Source organism: Vigna unguiculata, chromosome 1 (assembly GCF_037176805.1).
Source record: "Vigna unguiculata cultivar grain cowpea cultivar isolate G323 ecotype 2 chromosome 1, ASM3717680v1, whole genome shotgun sequence".
Taxonomy (NCBI): Eukaryota; Viridiplantae; Streptophyta; class Magnoliopsida; order Fabales; family Fabaceae; genus Vigna; species Vigna unguiculata.
The window spans coordinates 2,295,851-2,316,006 of record NC_140792.1 but is presented as its reverse complement, the minus strand read 5'-3'; the positions used below and the strand labels follow the sequence as shown (position 1 = coordinate 2,316,006).

Below are 20,156 nucleotides of genomic sequence, written 5' to 3'. Positions count from 1 at the left end.
CTTAGTAACTCTAACAAAATAAAGATCAATCAAAATCAGAAAATCAAAATGTAAAACAACTTGTGATCCTCAAAAAAGAGAGGGTGACGTGAATTTATAAACTTATATATATATATATATATATATATATATATATATATATATATATATATATATATATATATATATATATATATATATATAAATTTTACAATCATAAATAAGATTTTGCTTATAAGTTAACATTAATGAATTATTTAATTACTTTTTTATTATGATTATATTATTCTTTGTTAATAAAAAAATTATTATTTTTATTCAATTTTAATAAAATCTAACATAAACAATTATCATGCTATAAAACTAAAATTTAACTTGATAATATAGATAATTATTCTATATATATATATATATATATATATATATATATATATATATATATATATATATATATATGAAGGACGCATTTGTGGTAAAAGGCTATATTCCAAGAGTTTTATATCAGAAATATATTACTCTTGTTCTGGCTTGTGATGAACCCGAGAGTCTATTATTGCGAGCACTTGTATTATCATAAACCAAATATGAAAAGTAAAAGATGCTTAGCCACGTATTCGCCTAACAATGCACTTTAAGATGCTATCAAAGCATAATACACCATTAATTAATCATGCCAACAAACTCTCTTTTTGACTTTTTTACAATAAAATGAATGACAAATTCGGTTTTTTTTTTTTCATAGGCAAATCTGCCTATTTTATTATGAAAGGAAAATGATATTTTAATCTTTTTTTTTTATCCATTTTTAACTTAGTATTTCAATTATCATTAGATCATCTATTTTGATTCTTTTTAATGATGTGATGTGATGATTTAATGGTAATTGAAGTAGTGGGTTAAAAGTGGGTTAAAAAAGTGGATTAAAGTATTATTGTCCTATTATGAAAATAGACAAATTTTTAAAAAATTACGAAAGTAGGTAAATAGTGTTGTTTATACGATTTTTAATGAAGAAATTATTCATCCTCCTAATATTTTCTTTGATTTTAGATGGTTAAATAGTCAAATGAAGAAATTGTGTTGAATACACGTTTTTGGACCTAAAATTATGTGGAGATAAGATGTTTTTGCTTTGTAATCGATTACCAAATATGTGTAATCGATTACAGGAACCCAGAATTACAAAATATATATCAGTAATCGATTACAATACATCGTAATATTGTAATCGATTACTAATAGATTACTAAGAAAAAACATCTTTTCCCAACACGATTTTAGGTCCAAAATCGTGTATTCCAACACGATTTTTTCATTTGACTGTTTGACCATCCAAAAAAAACGTAATAGGAATGGACGATTTCTTCATTTAAAAATGTGTGAAGACAACACGATTTGTCTACTTTCATAATTTTTTAAAAATATGCTATTTTCGTAATAAAATAGGCATATTTGCCTACTATGAAAAAAAAAACCCTACAAATTCCCATTAGTCCGAATACGTATATATAACTGCACTCAACGCAGATTTTACATAGCAAGCACTAAGAAAATATGGCATACTCTCAACTTCAAAAGGAGGAAACTGAGGTTCATATCAAGGCTTCTGCTGACAAGTTCTATGATGTTTTCTGCAACAAAACATACGTTATTGCCAACATTTTTCCTGAATTGGTGCAATCTGTTGATATTCAACAAGGTCAATGGGGCACTGACAAATCCGTCATCACCTGGACTTATTTTCACGGTATGTACTCAAACTTCAACTTCAAAATCAAACATTCTCATCTCATACAATTCAAAATTCCTTTAAACATGGTCTCTTGAATGAGGAGAAAGAACCAAATCTGTCAGCTACAAATTCTGCTAGCTACAACGTTAAAATTCATTACCTCATTCCAGAATCAACTTTTAGTCATTCCTACAAAAGTTACTGCAACCTTTAATTTCACTAAGAAGTCAAGACGATTTAAATATAACATCCAACAATATCTTAAATACATAATAATATTAAATAGGTTAAAATACTTTTTTTATCCTAATTTTTTGTCAAGTTTTGTCAAATAAGTCCTAATTTTGATTGTGTTCAAATAGGTCCTAATTTTCGGCAATTTTGTTCAATTGAGTTTTTTTTACTAACACCGTTTAAATCATTAATGGTCATAAATAGTAACTGTCACGTGTCACTTTGTGGCTTTTTTATTTTATTTTTATCGTTTTTTATTCTTTTAAAAAAAAATTAAATGTTCACGTATGAACCTAAGAGTGTGTCACATGTCAAAGTCAATGTTTTATGTTCAATTTGGTTCTTATATTTGTTATTTTTGTTTAATTTAGTCATAATTTTTGTTAACATAAACCAAATTGGTCCCTCTCCAAATTAGAACAAAATTTAATTTTTATATTAAAATTCACTTTTTTTTATTAAATATTTTTATATAATATATTAAAATTCAAATCATTATAACTTTGATATAAAAATTAAATTTGGTTCCAATTTGATTCAATGTTAATAAAAACTAGGACTAAATTGAACAAAAATAATAAATATAGGGACCAAATTGAATATAAAACATTGACTTTGACACGTGACACGTTACTGGGTTGACACGTGGATATTTAAAAAAATTTTAAAAAATAAAAATTTAAAAAAATATATAAAAAAATAAAAATTCAAAAGAATCACAAAGTGACACGTGGCAATTATTGTTCATGGCCGTTAATAATTTAAACAGTGTTAGCAAAAAAGACCTAATTAAACAAAATTGATAAAAATTAAGACCTATTTGAACACAAAACCAAAATTATAATTTATTTGACAAAACTTAAAAAAAATTGGAAAAAAAAATATTTTAACCTATTAAATATATACATAATAATATTGAATATATGATAAGCGACAACAATCCAGCCATCAGAATTCAATCGAAACATTTTTAAAATTTTTCTTTGGCGACAAGCGCTGAATTTTCCAGCAAACCTAATTAATTTCCACTGCTACACGTATTCTTGTTTCCTGCTGCAAACCGAACACATCGCTCCACGTTTTTGTGTTAGGCACACCGAACATACATACCAGATCTCTCCAAAACTCACTACACTGGAACGCATATTAACATAATTACTGCAAACAAAACCTATTAATTCTCTTTTTATATCCTTCATCTTATCATCCTCCACGTCTTTTTATACACAATTAACTCTTTACTCAAGGATTAAGTTACTCCAGGATTAACTTATGTTAAATTCTGTTAAGAATTTAAGTGAGTTAAATTTTACTTCGGCTAAAAAAAATAAAAGTGGAGAACTTTAATAATATATAAAAGTGAAAATTCATAAATTTATTATTTTAAATTTTGAATTAAAAATGATATTAATCCTTATTTAAATTAGACTCGTGTTATTGATGTTGTGTTTTTCTAATAATTCTATTTTAAAAGATTTATCTAGTTATAATAACTTTGTATTTGGACAAAAAATTTCAACAATTCCAAGAGATTAAAATACCAAGTAATTGAATTATTTGTAATTGAATTCTTTTCATTTATTAAATAATTAGTTTGGATGTATCAATTGAAATATTTTAAATTTTAATTTTCTTATTTGGATAAAGCAATTTAATTTTTATTTCTATGACGAACTCAACTTTACCTTTGAGTCTAAAATAATTTAACTCGACTTTCAATTCAATATAATTCGTCTTGACTTTTGGTTAAAGTCGACCTTTGGTCTGACTCCAAGCCGGTCTAGCTGGAACGGCTCGAACTTCGACTTGACTTGACCTTTTGTCCAATCAGATAAACTTGACTTTCAACTTAGACAAACCCGGCTCAACCTAGGCTTGACCTGTGATCCGACTCAACCCGATTCAATCTTTGACTTGACTAAATTCGACTTGACTTTCGGCCCGAAACGACTCAACCTTCAACTTCTTTAATTTGTCTTTAATCGACCAAACAACTAAGGTTTTGAAAGGTTTAAGCCTATCAAACTTGACTTTAACACTAATGCACAGTGTTCTCTCAGAGTTCTATGCAAACATATATTACTTCAATGTGAATTTTCTGTGCAATCAATTCAAAATATAGACAACAACAAGCAAAACAACTCACATTATTATATATTAATAAATTTTCTATCTTTTTAATCATTCTTCGATTATAAAAGAAATGGTTTCACTGTGATGTTCCATTTTGAACAGAGGGAAAAACCAGAGTGGCGAAAGAGATTGTCGAAGACATTGACAAGGAAAAGTATAAGATGAGCTTTAAGGTTATAGAGGGAGATGTGATGGAACATTACAAGAGCTTCAAGTTCATAATGCAAGCTACTCCAAAGGAAAAGGGAGGAAGTGTTGTGAATTGGGCTGTGGAATATGAGAAACAAAATGACAGCATTCATGACCCTCGTACCATGTTGCAACTTACAGTTGACGAGACCAAAAAGATTGATGAATACTTTACCAACAACCACAACTAAATCAATGTCTCTCTTATGTCCTATGTTGGGAAATAAAAATTGATGCTTTATGGATCATACTTCACCTTTCTTATGCATCAATTATATATGTTGAAAACTTAATAAACCACACCTAAGTGGGTACCTATGTTGTATTATTTGTGTGCTGTGTTCTTGTAACACATATGGTATTGAAGTAATTGCATATGACTTATCATATTATCTTCAATTTAAAGTCATACTCTTACCTTTTATATTGTCTTTATAAATTAATAGTAAGCTATATTTTGAACTAGAGATGTCAAAATGGGTTTCAACCCGTGAGCTAATCCGGCTCACCATGTGTTCGAGCCGGGTTGGGTTAAGAAAAATTCAATTTTTTCAAAAGTGGGTTGAACTCAACCCGACTTACTTAATTTACTGGTTAAACGGGTACGACCCGGGTTGAAGGTGGGTTGGCCCACTTAACCCACTAATATTTTTTTACAATTTTTTTTAATTGTTTTAAGAAATTATTCACACTTTCATATTTTTAAATGCTAGAATGTTGTTCAATAATATTTGAATACATTAAATGTTTAATTAATTTGATTGTCAAGTTACGTATGTTGATACTTTAATCTTTAACTATAATCTTTATAGTAAATTACTCAAGCAATCGTCTTATAAATATTTTTTTCTAAATTAACATGACAAAAATGTTTAGTTTGATTTTACTATGATTGTCATCTCATGGGTTACTTAAAAATTTATTTAAATATTTAAATACTAAAGAATAAGTAAATAAATATTTTTTTTAAGTAGGTGGGTAAGCTAACCCACTTAATCCACCAACCCGTGGTGGATTAAACCGGATTACAAAATTTATGGCTCACCATAAAGTGAGTCGGGTTGAGTTCACTCATTTTCAACCCAACTCATAGTGAGTCAACCTGTGTGAGCCGGATTGGCTCACTTTGACATGTTTATTTTGAACTTGTAATAACAACTACTAAAATAATGCTTGTAGTTAGAGAAATGAGACTCTTTTTATCCATGTTATTTTCCAAAATTGTAAACTTGTAAGTCTCTGTTACCCTTGTGTAAACAATTTCATAGAAATTCATGTAGTTATCGATGTTGATTATGTTGGAAGGGGGAGCTACTTCACCCATGAATGAAGAATATTTGTTGATGATGTCTACTGGTCTAAGAGTAAAACACAGCATGGTCCAGTTAGGATATGAATTAGGCAACTAGCTTCTCTTTATCAAAGGTATCTTTAGGCCTGATGTGAAATCTTGCATATGATTAGTTTTGTAACTAATGGATTAGCTGTGAGTATGGCACAAAGGAAGTGAAAACATACTCACGATAATCGATTAGGTAATTTGCTAATCAATTAGTGACAGCAGAAAACTCTATATAAAAGTTGTCTTTAGAATTTGTTAAAGAAAGCAGAGGGAAATCTGACAGATCACACAATCTTCCATCTGAAAGAGTTCCTCCTGAGAGTCACAGAGTTTCTGAAAGTTGTGGAAGATCACTCAAGTGCAGATCCAAGAAGATTGATGGTTAACTCTACCATGATGGGTCTTGCTTGAATCAAGGAGCCTTTTGTCAAATCTGCACAACATAGGTGTATTCGTTTCTTGATTCTGTTTATTGTATTTCTAATTACAATGCTTCATTGTGTGAAGTGTAGGCCTAGGTGCAATTGCAAGGATGCATTGCTCCTAGGGGGAGTTCTTGATTGGTGAATCAAGTTCTTGAATTTTGGGGGGGTTTAGAATTACATAGGCGTGCTTGTAATTCTTGGATACTTTCTGTTTAGTGGAATCCTCCTAAGTGTGTTACTTAAGAGAAGACTGGATGTAGATTCGCCTTGAATCGAACCAGTATAAATTGTGTGTCTTGATTCCTTATTCTCTCTCTTAATCTTTCTTGATTGATTTGAACAGTCCATTAACCCAGAACTGCGATATTGATTAATTGAGTTTTAAACCTTAAAGACTCCTTCAAGATTCACATTAAATAAGTGAAAACTCATTAATCAACATATATCCCTTTGTGGCTAAGAGTATTAGACAGATCTGTTTTTAACAGATTATGTTTAAGTATGTAACTTTACAACATATTTATGACTATATCAAGCTTCAATTGTGATTTCCAAATGAATGTTGAGAAGAAGGAAGGTTTGGATAATTTGACAATCTAATTCAACATAAACAAATTGGATTAGGGTTTTTTGGTTTTTCGGTGAGTAGGTTAAACTCAGCTCAATTTAATGTAAATTAAACTTCTATTGGTTGGCGACAGGTTTTGTATGTATTAAGCCTGATATACATTTCAATTAGACTATATTTCTTTTATTTAGTTAGGTAGTGGGTTTCTCAAACTATTCTATTGAAAAAATAAAAATTCAAAGTGAACCTTCTTACAATATACCTCTATAAACACTGAAGTTTAGGTTATGTTACATGTCGCTTGAATCTAAAGATGAACAAAATATATGAATTAAATTAACCCATCATAAAATTGAAATAAACTATTATAAAAATAAATATACTCTAACGTTGTGTTCTCTTTTAACTGATTTGTATAATGGATGGATTTGGTGAAATGGACGGTGTTCGAATTTGCTAATTTTTGCTAATTTGAGAATGAGTGCGACAATGAATTTGTGAGATACATTCAATTTCTCGTCTCACCAAAGTTGCGAAGATTTGTGAAGATGAACGTAGAGTTTACTATTCTATCCTTTGTGTATGAGTGTTGTGCGTGGGTGGGATGTGTTAAAGGGTGTTGTGTATGTGAGTTAGTGAATCAATTCCAGTGTGTGGTGTGAGTTAGTGAGGATCGGTTAGTGAATCGATCCATGTGTGTGTATGGTTTATATATATATATATATATATATATATATATATATATATATATATATATATATATATATATATATATATATATATATATATATATATTATAACAAATAATTATAATAATATTAATAATATATTAATTTTAATTACAAGGGTAAAATAGTAATCTTACAATTTTAATTTATTGAATTTTTTTTATCTATCATATAAATTAAATCACTTACAAACTTTCACAAACTTCATCTCCAAATTCACTCATTTCCACCCTCAAATCTCTTTAAAGAAACACAAAATCATCCACTCAAATCCACCCATATCCATCCAAATTCATCCTCATACTCTCTGTCAAATCCATCTCTTTAAAGAAACACACTCTAAAAGTAGTTTAATATAAATGAAATCTCATGTAATTTTTCATATGAATGAACAAAACTACATTATAGTTTAAATAAATTGAATCATATGAATATTAATGTTGGAAGTCCCACATCGATTAGAGATAAAGTCAATTTACAATATATAAGTGAGGTGCAAACCTCACCTTACAAGCCGGCTTTGTGGGGGTTGAGTTAGGCTTAAAGCTCACTTCTAACATGGTATCATAGCCAAGTTAGAGCCTATCCTAGCGAACTTTCTTGGACATTCTGTTCCACCTGATATCGGGCCGCTAACAGACCACCCTCTAATTTCTTGTCCCACGCACGAGATGTATATACCTCGACATGAGGTCTAATTTTTTGTCCCACGCACGAGATGTTTATACCTCGACATGAGGGGGTCTCGGCATGAGGAGGTGTGTTGGAAGTCTCACATCGACTAGAGATAAGGTCAATTCACAATATAAGTGAGGTGCAAACCTCACCTTACAAGCTGGTTTTGTGGGGTTGAGTTAGGCTTAAAACCCACTTCTAACAATTAAATCTTCTTATGCATATGTAATGTGTGTTAATAAGTTAAAAATTTCTCCTACCATCGATAATGTTAATTTACCGACGAATTTTGGTCGTCGGTAATATCATTTTTTCTTGTAGTGTCAGAAGTTCTTGATCTCTATATCTTTCCTTAACAAACCACTAAAAAAAAGAATAAAAGGCTTAATAGAGATTGAACTACTTACTAAGAACTTACATGTACCTATTATACTCTTTATCTTCATCAATGTTATACATTGTATGTTTTCTTAAATCTGCATTTGATCTGGAAAGTTTGGTATGGACTTAATTGGGATGCAGACTTATGAAATATTAGAGGTGATATAATTATGAAATATTATGAGTCATATAATAAATCATATATTTACTAAAAAGAACAATTTGCCTCAATGCGAAAGATGAGTAGTTAAGGACACACGAAATGCAAAGGCACTCAAGAAATAACATTTTCTAAAAATAAAGTCACAAAAATTGCGATCCGGGTTGCGATTCGGAAATTTTCTCTTTCAAATGCGGATTTAGATGGAATACGAACTTAAATAAATGCGGACTTAAACAGGTATATACTATGACAATATAAAAATTTGTCAAATCCTTCTTTAATCTTAAGATTTTATAAACAAAGTAGATTCAAAGAAATAAAATTTTGAATAAAATAAAGAAAAAATGTTTATTTTTTATCTATAATTATTTTATCTATTTAGAATTTATCTCTAAATAAAACAGATTTTCTAATTCTTATTTAAAAACTAGAGATCAAACAAAATCCCAATATAATAATATTTAAAAACTAGAAAGAAGGACTTACACATTGAAAATTAAAGTGCATACCATAGTTTTCTTTTCTTCTTCCCTAAAATTTTATTTCATGAGATTAATCCCTATATATAGAGAGGAGAGATAATTTATTGGCAGCATCTTCGTCCTAACCACATTCTCTAAAAGAAAGAAAGTGTTGATGTCTCCAAACACTTTGGTTTTATTTGGTTAGAAAGAATAGAAATAAAAGAAGAAAGAGCACCTAGATTAAAGAATAAGTGAAAAAAAACGATAAAATAATTTTTATTCCTTTGAACTCACTTGATTTTACATTAGGACACATCTTTTAATGTTTCTTCCATTTTTTTTCTGATAATTCTTTTTCAGATAAAGATAACATTTTGCTCTTCTTATTTTATCAATTTTTAACCAATTAGTTCGATCATTTTTCAATTATTTATTTTTATTTTTATTTTAATAATGTGATGTGATGGTCTAAAAGTGATTGAAATGATAAATTAAAAATAAGTTAAAATATAATTATTCTTCGGATAAATAGTCATAAAAAAGTAAATTGATGTGAGAATTTGGAAGGATCATACAAAAGTCAATAAGGTAAGTAACCAATATACACAAATACAAGTTTTTTATTTTTTATTTCTTTATGCAAATTATGTGGGTTAAACTTTTGTGGGACAGTGGACTCAATATTTCAACCCACCCCCGTTTTTTTGACCAACTCACATGTTGGGACAAGTCCACATTGCCACCTCTGCTATATACTATGTTATTTATCTGATGTTTTCTCAACATTACAATATAACAACAAAACAATACACGGATTTTTTTTTATAAATTTAGAGAGTTTAAAAAAATTCTAAAAACATAAAATTATGAATAAATTATTTAAAATTGTAATATTTATAAAACTTAGACTTTTTTTTTTTTAAATTAGACTCTAAAGACTCAAAATTAGACTATTTATAAAACTTGGACAATTTATATCTAAAGTAAAACATGTAATATTTAAACTGACTCGAAATTTTATAAAACTTGTAATATTTATTTAAAATACCAATACGATAATATTATATATTGTATATTGAAGTTTAAAGTGCATATAATTTTTTTTGGCTTAATTATATTTTAAATAAATTTGGTAACTTTAGTTGTTAATAAATTTTTAATAGTATATTAAATACTCAATAAATTAAAAAATTTCAATTGAATGTTGTTAATTTTTTTTATTAATTTATTGATGTAACTGTTATTTCTAAACTTAGAAATTAAAACATAATTAAACCTATTTTTATCGTTTTTCGTAGAAAATAATTTCATAATCAATTCCTTTATGCTTTGTGAGTACGTAGGGATCTTTTGTTGGCAGCATCTTCGTCCTAAACCAGCTCTGTAAAGAAAAGAAGATGCCTTGCAAATGGTGCTTCTCTTGATATCACCAAAACTTTGGTTTTATTTGGTAAGAAAGAGAAGAACTAAAACAAAGATTATCTAAATAAAATTAGAGTCAAGTTTTTAGTTATTGACGTGAAATTAAAATTCCTAACTTTCTCTCCAATTTTGATGTATTTTGAATTTTAAATTTTAAAAATAAATATATATAATTTGTTTAATCTAATAACCAATTTTTTTTGTGCTTGTTAATATTTACCAAAATGCTTTTGATTTTTACATGTAAAGAAGAAAAAAAAAAAGTCTAAAAACACTTCTAAGGAAAATGCTTAAGACAGTGATTAAACTTTGTTTGGATATCATTATAATTTCCATTTGTGTCACCAACTTTTTTTTTTCACAAGTATAAATAGAACTGCATTGTTCACTCATTATGCATACCTTGTAAGGAGTTATAAGGAAAGATGGCAAACTCTCAAGTTCAGAAGTTGGAAACTAATGTTTATGTTGCAGTTGCTCCTGAGCAGGTATTTGATGTTTTCTGCAACAAAACATATTCTATTGCCAAAGTGTTTCCCAGCAAGGTACGATCCATTGCCATCAATGAAGGTGAATGGGGCACCGAAGGATCCATCATCTCTTGGAATTATGTACATGGTAAGTTTTATCAACAAAACTCTTTTGCATTTCTACTACATATGTTTAAATTTGGCTTAAATATATATTTAGCCTTTATTTTTGTTGTTTTTATTTAATTTGGTCACCATTTTCGTTTTATGTTCAATTAAGTTTTATTTTTGTCAAATTTTGGTCAATTTTGTCATTTTCACTAACGGTGTTTAAATATTTAACGTTTTTTGAATAGTACATGTTACGTGTCAGTTCTTGATTTTTTTAATTTTTTTTAATTTTAAAAAAATTGTCTACGTGTCAAGTCACAATTGTGTCACGTGTCAATGTCAGTGCGAAGTGTTAGTTTGTGATTGTGTTTAAAATTGAGACTAAATTAAACAAAAATAACGAATATAGGGACTGAATTAAACAAAAATAATTAATATCGGAACTAAAATGAACAAAAAGAAATAATACAAACACAAACTTACACGTGCCACTAGCATTGACACGACGTGACACAATTATGACTTGACACGTGGACAATTTTTTTGAAATTATTTTTTTTTTAAATAAAAAAAACTAGAAGTTGACACGTGACATGTATTATTCAAAAACGTTAACTATTTAAATACCGTTAGTCAAAATGACCAAATTGACCAAAATTTGACGAAAATGAGAACCTAATTAAACACAACAAAAATGAAGATCAAATTGAATAAAAACAACAAGAATAAGGATCAAATGTATATTTAAGCCTTCAAATTTTTTAAAAAACTATAAGATATGCATTTTTATAATAATTTTTTAGACATCAGTATTTTGACAACATTTTCTTTTACAAGCATCTGATACTATTTTTCTTATTATTTACTTTCTTTTTTTAAAAAAAATATAAAAATTAACTTTTGTTAAGATTATTTTATTCTTATAAAACTTATGAAATTGTCATCAAATAATGTAGGATAATTTTTTTTCCTATTTTTTTTGTGTTATGAATAAAAACAGATGGAGATAATTGTGTGGCTAAGGAGGTGGTGGGAGACATAGACAGAGAAAAGTACAAGGTAACCTTCAAGGTTATAGAGGGAGATCTGCTGAAAAAATACGACAGCTTCAAGTTTGTGATGCAATTTATTCCAAAGGAAAAGGGATGTGTTACAAAGTTGGTTTTAGAATATGAGAAACAAAACGATGACACTCCTGATCCTCTTACCCTGTTACAGTTTGGAAATGAGGTCATCAAAAGAGTTGCTGCTTCTCTTAGCAAGGACAAAATCTAGATCACTATCATGCATCGTATTGCTATCTCATAAATAAAATTGATGTCTTATGGGCTTTGCCTCTTAGTTACATCAATTCTATGTCAAATTATGAATAAAATGTGTGACCTAGACATGGTTTTTATGTTGTGATTATCTTCTTGCAACTCATGAACAGTGACGGATCTCGACTCAAATTTGTAGGAAGTTAAAATAATATAATAAAAATTTGTATATGTAATATTATTATCACTAATTCAATAAAAATTAATACATAATAATCTATTGTGACTATGATTATAAAAGAAATTACAAATATTTAAAAAATTGTCTATCGTTTTTTCATATTCTTAACTCATTAATGATTGATTCATATAGTTAAATCTTTCATCTATATTTTTCAATGTAAATAACCATATTATATGTAAAATATTCTTCTTTCATTTCATTAATGTGCATAGATTGATTCAAAAATATTCACAAACTTTCATTTCATTTATGCGATGAGCAATCATACCGTCATGTTTTCATCTTCACCGATATTTCTCGTTTATCAATTTAAAAAAAAATGAATTTATTCTTTTGTTCTTTTTATCAATATACCTATTTCCAAAAGAAGTTTAAGACTAAAAAATAATTTATCTTAATCTAATAAAAAATTAAGAGACATAATTATTAAAAAACTATGATAATCAAGTCAAAATTAAAATCGGCTTTAATAAATCACATAATATATTATTTGTTATTCTATATTCATATAAAATAATACAAAAGAGTCATGAGATAAAAAATACTATTAAAATATTAAACAAATATTTTACTATCAAGTGAGACAATAAAATCACATTTTTCTTTTCTTTAAGAATGGAAGAGAAGATAGGAAAAATGAAGACATAAATAATGAGATTTTTTTTTTTCTTCAGCAACAAGATAAGACATATAAATGTGGAATGAGTATAACATGTGAAAAACTAATACACGTAGGCAAAATCAATTAATCTTCTACCCCTTCATTCGATACAACAATTGAATGATATTTATACAAAATCTCTTACACCATGACCATTGGAAATGATTAACGTACATTCTCCTCCTCTTTGGGGACTAATACACATAGACAAATTGATTTCCGCATCAATTTCTAATTACATTCGTTATGGTGCCATTTCCTTAATTTTAGCCTTGATATTGTCCATATGTTTTAATATTGTTTTATTACCTTGGATATGTGTTTTGTGTATATATACATGATCCTCAATGGGTTCTTATTATAAATAAGACTGACTTTTTTTTTTCATTTTTTGATTACCAATTTATTATAAGCTCAAAAGATAGGAGTAAAAAAAATATTTTAATAAACTTTTTTGTTATATTTTATTTTATGTTTTATTATTTATTAATATTAAATGTTATATTTTATAAAAAAAATAAAAATATCTAATTTAATTTTTATCAATTTTTCAGTATATTACTACCTAATTTAGAAATATATATATATATATATATATATATATATATATATATATATATATATAATTTAAAAAATTTCAAAACACATATAATTTTAGAAAAATTAAAAAGTTTAGAGATTATAAGTTTATGATGACTTGTGAAATAATACCTTTGAAATTTCCTTTACCTTTGTCATCGGTGTGTAATTCTTAAACAAAATATATATATATATATATATATATATATATATATATATATATATATATATATATATATATATATATATATATATATATATAATAGTGAGAATTGTAGAGGTGACTTTATAGTTTATGTTTTCTAATTACTTTGGGTTGAAGTATCTCAAATATTTTTATATTATATATACTTTTTATGAGTTTATAAATTATAGTTAATTTCCATATAATTTTTAGTGCAATATTTCTCTAAAGTTGTTTCCAAAACATGGACACTAAAATTAATACAAATGCTTCTTAAATTAAAATATCCAATCATCAAACTAGCTTAAGCTCACTAATATTATCCAAATCATAATAAAAATATATTAAATATTTAAATAATAATTTTACATTTTAGGTTTATCTCTATATCAAGAACCAACTATTAGAATTTAGCCTACAAAGTTGAACTATCACTACCCAAAAAGTACCATGATTGACATCAAACCGATCACTTCACCATGTTATTCATTCCATTTTATTGAGTTCTTTATTTATTTATTTATTTTCATTTTCATTTTAAATAGCATCATATATCTCTTGGCCATTTATTAAATGCATGAAATTATTTTAGGTTAGCGAAAATTTGCAACTTTTAGATATAGTTCCCTACTGAGTAAAACTATATTGTTTAAACTAAGTAAAAAAATAGGTAATTGTGTAAAGTGAATTAAGAAAAAAAGTTTATCTTGATATAAACTTTTTTAATTGGATGGTCTTAATCTCAGGTTTCCACAAGAAAGTATAAGATTCTTGAAAAGAAAGAAGATGTCATCTATGCTGCTACTGCAACCATTATTTCTTAACATCTAATAATCAACAAGTATTGGTATCATATTCCATGAAAATGGTTTCTTTGTTTTTACATTTTTTTAATAATTTTAAGGTTTAATTATTTAGATGGTTGACATTTGATAGATATATGTTTTTTATTTTATTTTAAAAAAATTAATTATATCTTAAATTTTGAAAATAGTTCAATTAAGTTTTTTTTAAAAAGAATAAAAATATTAAAAATTAACATGCAACACATAATTAACACGCGTTAGTAATATTATTTAATATTATTTACTCAAAAAAATTAATTGATCATTATTTTCGAAAATTAGAACATAATTGATCTTATGTTAGTGAAATAAATTGACACATTTATTAAAATGGAAACTATCGAGTAATTATACATCATCTTTATATATATATATATATATATATATATATATATATATATATATATATATATATATATATATATATATATAATATAAAAGGAAAAAAGTTAAGGAGATGTGGAAAGAACCGAGTTAGCACAACTTCAAAGATATATTTCCTTCTTTTTCAATTGTTAATTTTTATTAAAAATGTTTTTTCATCGCTATTTTTAAAATTTTAAGATAATATATCTTTCAATTATATAATGAAATAAAGAAAATACAATGCCACATAAATAAAATATAACTTTCATTGTGTACGATCTAGAAAATTTTCGAATTATATACTCTATAAATAGAAAATGACTTTTGAACGACACAATCATATAGATATTTTTTAAAAATAACTTTTAAAGTATACAATTAAGAAAAAGATAAAATGAAAAAAAATAAGAGATGTAACAAGAAAGTTGTGCTACACTCAAAATTATTAGCTTTATTAATTAAAAAACACTCAAAACATAATAAGAAAACATGAAAAAATATATTAATACCAGCCAAATTTTAATATTCTAAAATTCCTATTTATGATGCTTAACATATTTTTAACAGATTTAAATATTAGATAATAATATTTTAATTTACTTTTTATTATACACTTCTAAATCATCATTAAATTATTACGTCATATCATTAAAAAAATTAAAATAAAAAATTTAATAATAATTAAAATAAAAAATGAATTAAAATATTATCTACTTCTATCTACTTAAAAACTAAGAAAACAAATTACTAGGGATATTACCGTAACACCCCTATCTAATTATCTGACACGTGTCCAATAAATAGGTTTTTTCATCATTTTGGTACCCTGTTGGAATGGTTTAAGCCGCTGAAAATGTTATTACTGTTTTGTCCCTGTTTTCTGCTCCGTAGTGAATTTGTGTTTAGGTATTTGGTAATTTCGCCCACTTTAAAATGCATCTGAATTCGCTCAGTTGCTCAGTTGTGATGATGGACATGTCTACATTTATGAGCTTTGATGACATAATTCAAATTCAAATATCAGATTCCAAAATTCCCATTTACACTCCCTTTGATTTTTCTCCCTAAAACGAAAACCCTAAATACATTCAGACCACCCAAACACCACTTGCAATCTGCACCATTTGCAGCACTCATTCTCGATTTGTGAATTCTTCTCCTTCCTTTACCAGGTTTATGGTTACTTTCGGACCTTCCAAACCTTTCACCTTTATTTTTGGTTCGTGGCTCCCTTCCACACCTTTCTTTCTTCCAACTCTTCCTCTGCAATCCCTTCCAAACCTTTTAGATCTCCTTCTTCTTATTATCTTCTTTGTCCGCAAGTCGAAAGGCTTGCTCATATTATTTTTTTTCAGTTAAAAGGTATGATATATAGGTTTGGTTTCCAACTTTTACTTTTTCCTTTTTTTGATTGATATATTGGTCTAATAACATTGTTATTTATTAGTTGTTTAATCTTTTGTTTCTTAAACTTAATATATGCTTTAATAGGTTCTTCGATGTTTAGAATTTTTTCATTTGACGAACACAAAGCAACAAAATAGTTCTTGGATGAAAAGGTAACATTTTTGTTTATATTTTGTTCATTAAATTTATTTTATATATCAATTTGTTGTTTTTCAATTTTTTTGAGATTACTTGCATTTTCTGATGATTGATTACTTGCAAAGGCTGAAAAGTGGGAAGTTAGATTTGGGTGTTAGGAGGGACATACTTGATTGGATTTGGAAGGTAATAGCTTTGTTGATCTCTGATTTTTTATGTTTCCAAGTTCCCATTTTCATTCCATGCGAACTAGAAATAAATGATTTTTAATTATTTTTTTTAATTGTTTGTTGATTTGTGTGGATTCATATATTTCAGGAGCATACTATTTGTTATTGGATGTTAGGAGGGACATACTTGATTGGATTTGGAAGGTAATAGCTTTGTTGATCTCTGAATTTTATGTTTCAAGTTTCCATTTTCATTCCATGCAAACTAGAAATAAATGATTTTTAATTAATTTTTTTAATTGTTTGTTGATTTGTGGGGATTCATATATTTCAGGAGCATACTATTTGTTTTGTTATTGGATGATCGATTTTGTTTATTAGTTGTTTAATCTTTTGTTTCTTAAACTTAATATATTCTTTAATAGGTTCTTCGATGTTTAGGGTTTTTCCATTTGACGAACACAAAGCAACAAAGTAGTTCTTGGATGAAAAGGTAACATTTTTGTTTATATTTTGTTTATTAAATTTATTTTATATATCAATTTGTTGTTTTTCAATTTTTTTGAGATTACTTGCATTTTCTGAGGATTGATTACTTGCAAAGGCTGAAAAGTGGAAAGTTGGATTTGGGTGTCAGGAGGGACATACTTTATTGGATTTGGAAGGTAATAGCTTTGTTGATCTCTGATTTTTTATGTTTCAAAGTTCCCATTTTCATCCTATGCGAACTAGAAATAAATGATTTTTAATTATTTTTTTTAATTTTTTATTGATTTGTGTGGATTCATATATTTCAGGAGCATACTATTTGTTATTGGATGTTAGGAGGGACATTCTTGATTGGATTTGGAAGGTAATAGCTTTGTTGATCTCTGAATTTTATGTTTCAAGTTTCCATTTTCATTCCATGCAAACTAGAAATAAATGATTTTTAATTAATTTTTTTAATTGTTTGTTGATTTGGGTGGATTCATATATTTCACGAGCATACTATTTGTTTTGTTATTGGATGATCGATTTTGTGTTTCTGCTTTTTTGTTCTATTGGTTATGTTGGAGTCCATGGTGGGTTTCTTAAGTTCTCCCAATATTTTTAATATTTCATAAACAATAAAGGATCCAAAGGAAGGAAATGTGGGAATGATTGCATAAGGTTTTCCATTTTTCAATGTAAGAGTTTATGTTCTATGTTATAGTTGGTTCTGTTATGGAATTTTGATTGTTCTGTGTCATAATATTGTGTTTGCGGGTTTGGTTGTACTTTGGGTAGCATGTAAGTTGTTGAGATGCTTGTGTGTATGTTGAACACCGAGTAAATGTTAGTATATTTTTTTAATGCTTTAGTATAGTTGTATTGTTTATTAGTATGTTTTGGCTATTAACTTTTGTTTTTAACTCTTACAATTTTAATTCCATATTGCAGTCAACAAGCAGGTTATCTTACAACTTTAGTTCCATATTGCATTCAATAAGCAGGTAACATGTTCTTTTTCTTTTATTTTCTTGACATTGATATGATTTAGTTGTTCAACTGTATTAATAATTAATATAAATTGTGGATTTGATTAGATAATTATGATTTGATGGAATTTATTATTGAATGAATGTCATTACAATATATTATGGAGTTCTTTATGAAAATATGGTGGTATGGCATTATATAGTAACTTTTGGTAGTTATTTTTGAAAAAAAAAAGTGTTAAGTCATTGGAAAGTTATATTAGTTTTGAATATTGTAAGCTTGAGCTCCATATTCCAGTGGATAAGTAGGTTATAAGTTCTTTTATTGTGTTATTGTATTGTGTATTGTGTTTGAATTTTTTTATATGCATGGTCTTTCATGGTTTTAAGTTCATTATGTATTGTGTTTGCATTTGTTTTTATGCATAGTCTGTTATGGTTTTAAGTTTGTATTATACTTATAAGAAAAAATGTAATATGCATATACTTTGTTTTGTAGTACAATATTGTGATTGATTGTTTTTATAATTTCAGACTATAAAGAACTTAGACAACATTTGAGTCCTCATTGATCATTTGAAAATTGAGATTTAATCTGTATAACAGAATATGAAATTTGTAATTAAGTATAATGTTGTGAAGGTTGCAGTAGAGGAGATCAAGAAGTTTGAGATTTTCACAAAGATTGTTGAAGATTTAAGAGGACAGAAAATCATAAAGCTTTCCCATACTTAAAGATATTATTCTTTCTCCTCAAAGAGTAATTGTTGTTTTAGGACAATTCATTTGTTCTGTTTCTGTTTCTGGTGGAATTTTATGATTTTCAGTTATAATTTATTCATGAAAAGTTGTATTTATGTTGTAAATAAATATTGGTAAAGTGTATTACTTTGGTTTGTGTAGGAAGCTAAAACTTATTATGTTCAGACAAAATTACACCACTGAAATGTATTTATTATTATTATCTTGTGAGATGAATACATTTGTGTTTAGCACACTGAGTGATCCAGGTTTTATTTTAAGTCCCAATATTTGTGTTTTACTGCATAATTGGTAAAAGAAAATAAATATATTAGGTTAACAATGTCAAATGTTTAGTACTTAATTTCTTATTTTCATACACTACAGATGATAATAATGTGTATTTCTTACGAGTTTTTTAGAAAAAAAAAAAGATAACATATTGAATTAGGATGATTCAAAGTATATCTAAAATTTAAAATTTTTAATTGTTGATTCCAATGTTATAAAAATACAATTTTGAATGTATTAATTAAAGAAATGTATATTATTTACAACAACATTATATTGTGTATGGTTAATAACATACAATAAGAATTTCGAAAGAGTTAACATTTTTGCATTGTTTTAAAATATTATAAATGTGTTAGTCTTTAGTTAAAATATCAATATATTTAGATTTTTTACAAGATACAAGTAAGTTAATACATTTTTTTATGTATTTTTCTTCTATAGAATAGAGGTTTTTTCAAGTGGATTATGTGATGTTGTATGTATAATAATCTATTTTCATTAAGTGACCCATTAATTTCATTCATTGTTTTTAATGTTCTAATTATGAATGGATTTTTTTTTATTCCATACAATTTGAAATCTGTTAAACTTATACATTTATAATTAATAATTATATGATTAGTTTCTAAAGATTTATTTTCAATTAATTGATTTCATTAATTATTTCAAATTTCTTTAATTATAAATGAAGTTTTAATTGGCAATTGCTATCATAATTATTAGTATTTTTGTTATTATTATTTGAATCAATAAATAAAATATTTATTATTATTATTATTATCTTATTATTAT

The 20,156-nt window shown here is 26.6% G+C and overlaps 2 protein-coding genes and 1 long non-coding RNA gene across 5 annotated transcripts; all 3 read left to right on the top strand.

The window, feature by feature from the left end:
* Positions 1-1,426: 1,426 nt before the first annotated feature.
* LOC114165113 (MLP-like protein 34) lies at positions 1,427-4,666 on the top strand. The gene is made up of 2 exons (XM_028049782.2): positions 1,427-1,726; positions 4,181-4,666. Exons 1-2 carry the CDS (start codon positions 1,534-1,536, stop codon positions 4,456-4,458), a joined length of 471 nt encoding a protein of 156 aa, XP_027905583.1. The 5' UTR covers positions 1,427-1,533; the 3' UTR covers positions 4,459-4,666.
* Positions 4,667-10,834: 6,168 nt separating this feature from the next.
* LOC114165132 (MLP-like protein 43) lies at positions 10,835-12,421 on the top strand. Its single transcript, XM_028049800.2, has 2 exons — positions 10,835-11,053; positions 12,017-12,421. Exons 1-2 carry the CDS (start codon positions 10,861-10,863, stop codon positions 12,289-12,291), a joined length of 468 nt encoding a protein of 155 aa, XP_027905601.1. The 5' UTR covers positions 10,835-10,860; the 3' UTR covers positions 12,292-12,421.
* Positions 12,422-16,128: 3,707 nt separating this feature from the next.
* Positions 16,129-19,307, top strand: LOC114164021 (uncharacterized). 3 transcript variants are annotated; one of them, XR_014983978.1, is made up of 9 exons: positions 16,129-16,516; positions 16,662-16,713; positions 16,825-16,885; positions 17,018-17,073; positions 17,295-17,362; positions 17,474-17,534; positions 17,667-17,722; positions 18,292-18,344; positions 18,972-19,307. It is a non-coding gene; the product is annotated as an uncharacterized LOC114164021 (long non-coding RNA). The 3 variants fall into 3 exon arrangements; XR_003599462.2 differs by having other exon boundaries at positions 16,646-16,713; positions 17,311-17,362; XR_003599461.2 differs by having other exon boundaries at positions 16,646-16,713.
* Positions 19,308-20,156: the final 849 nt, after the last annotated feature.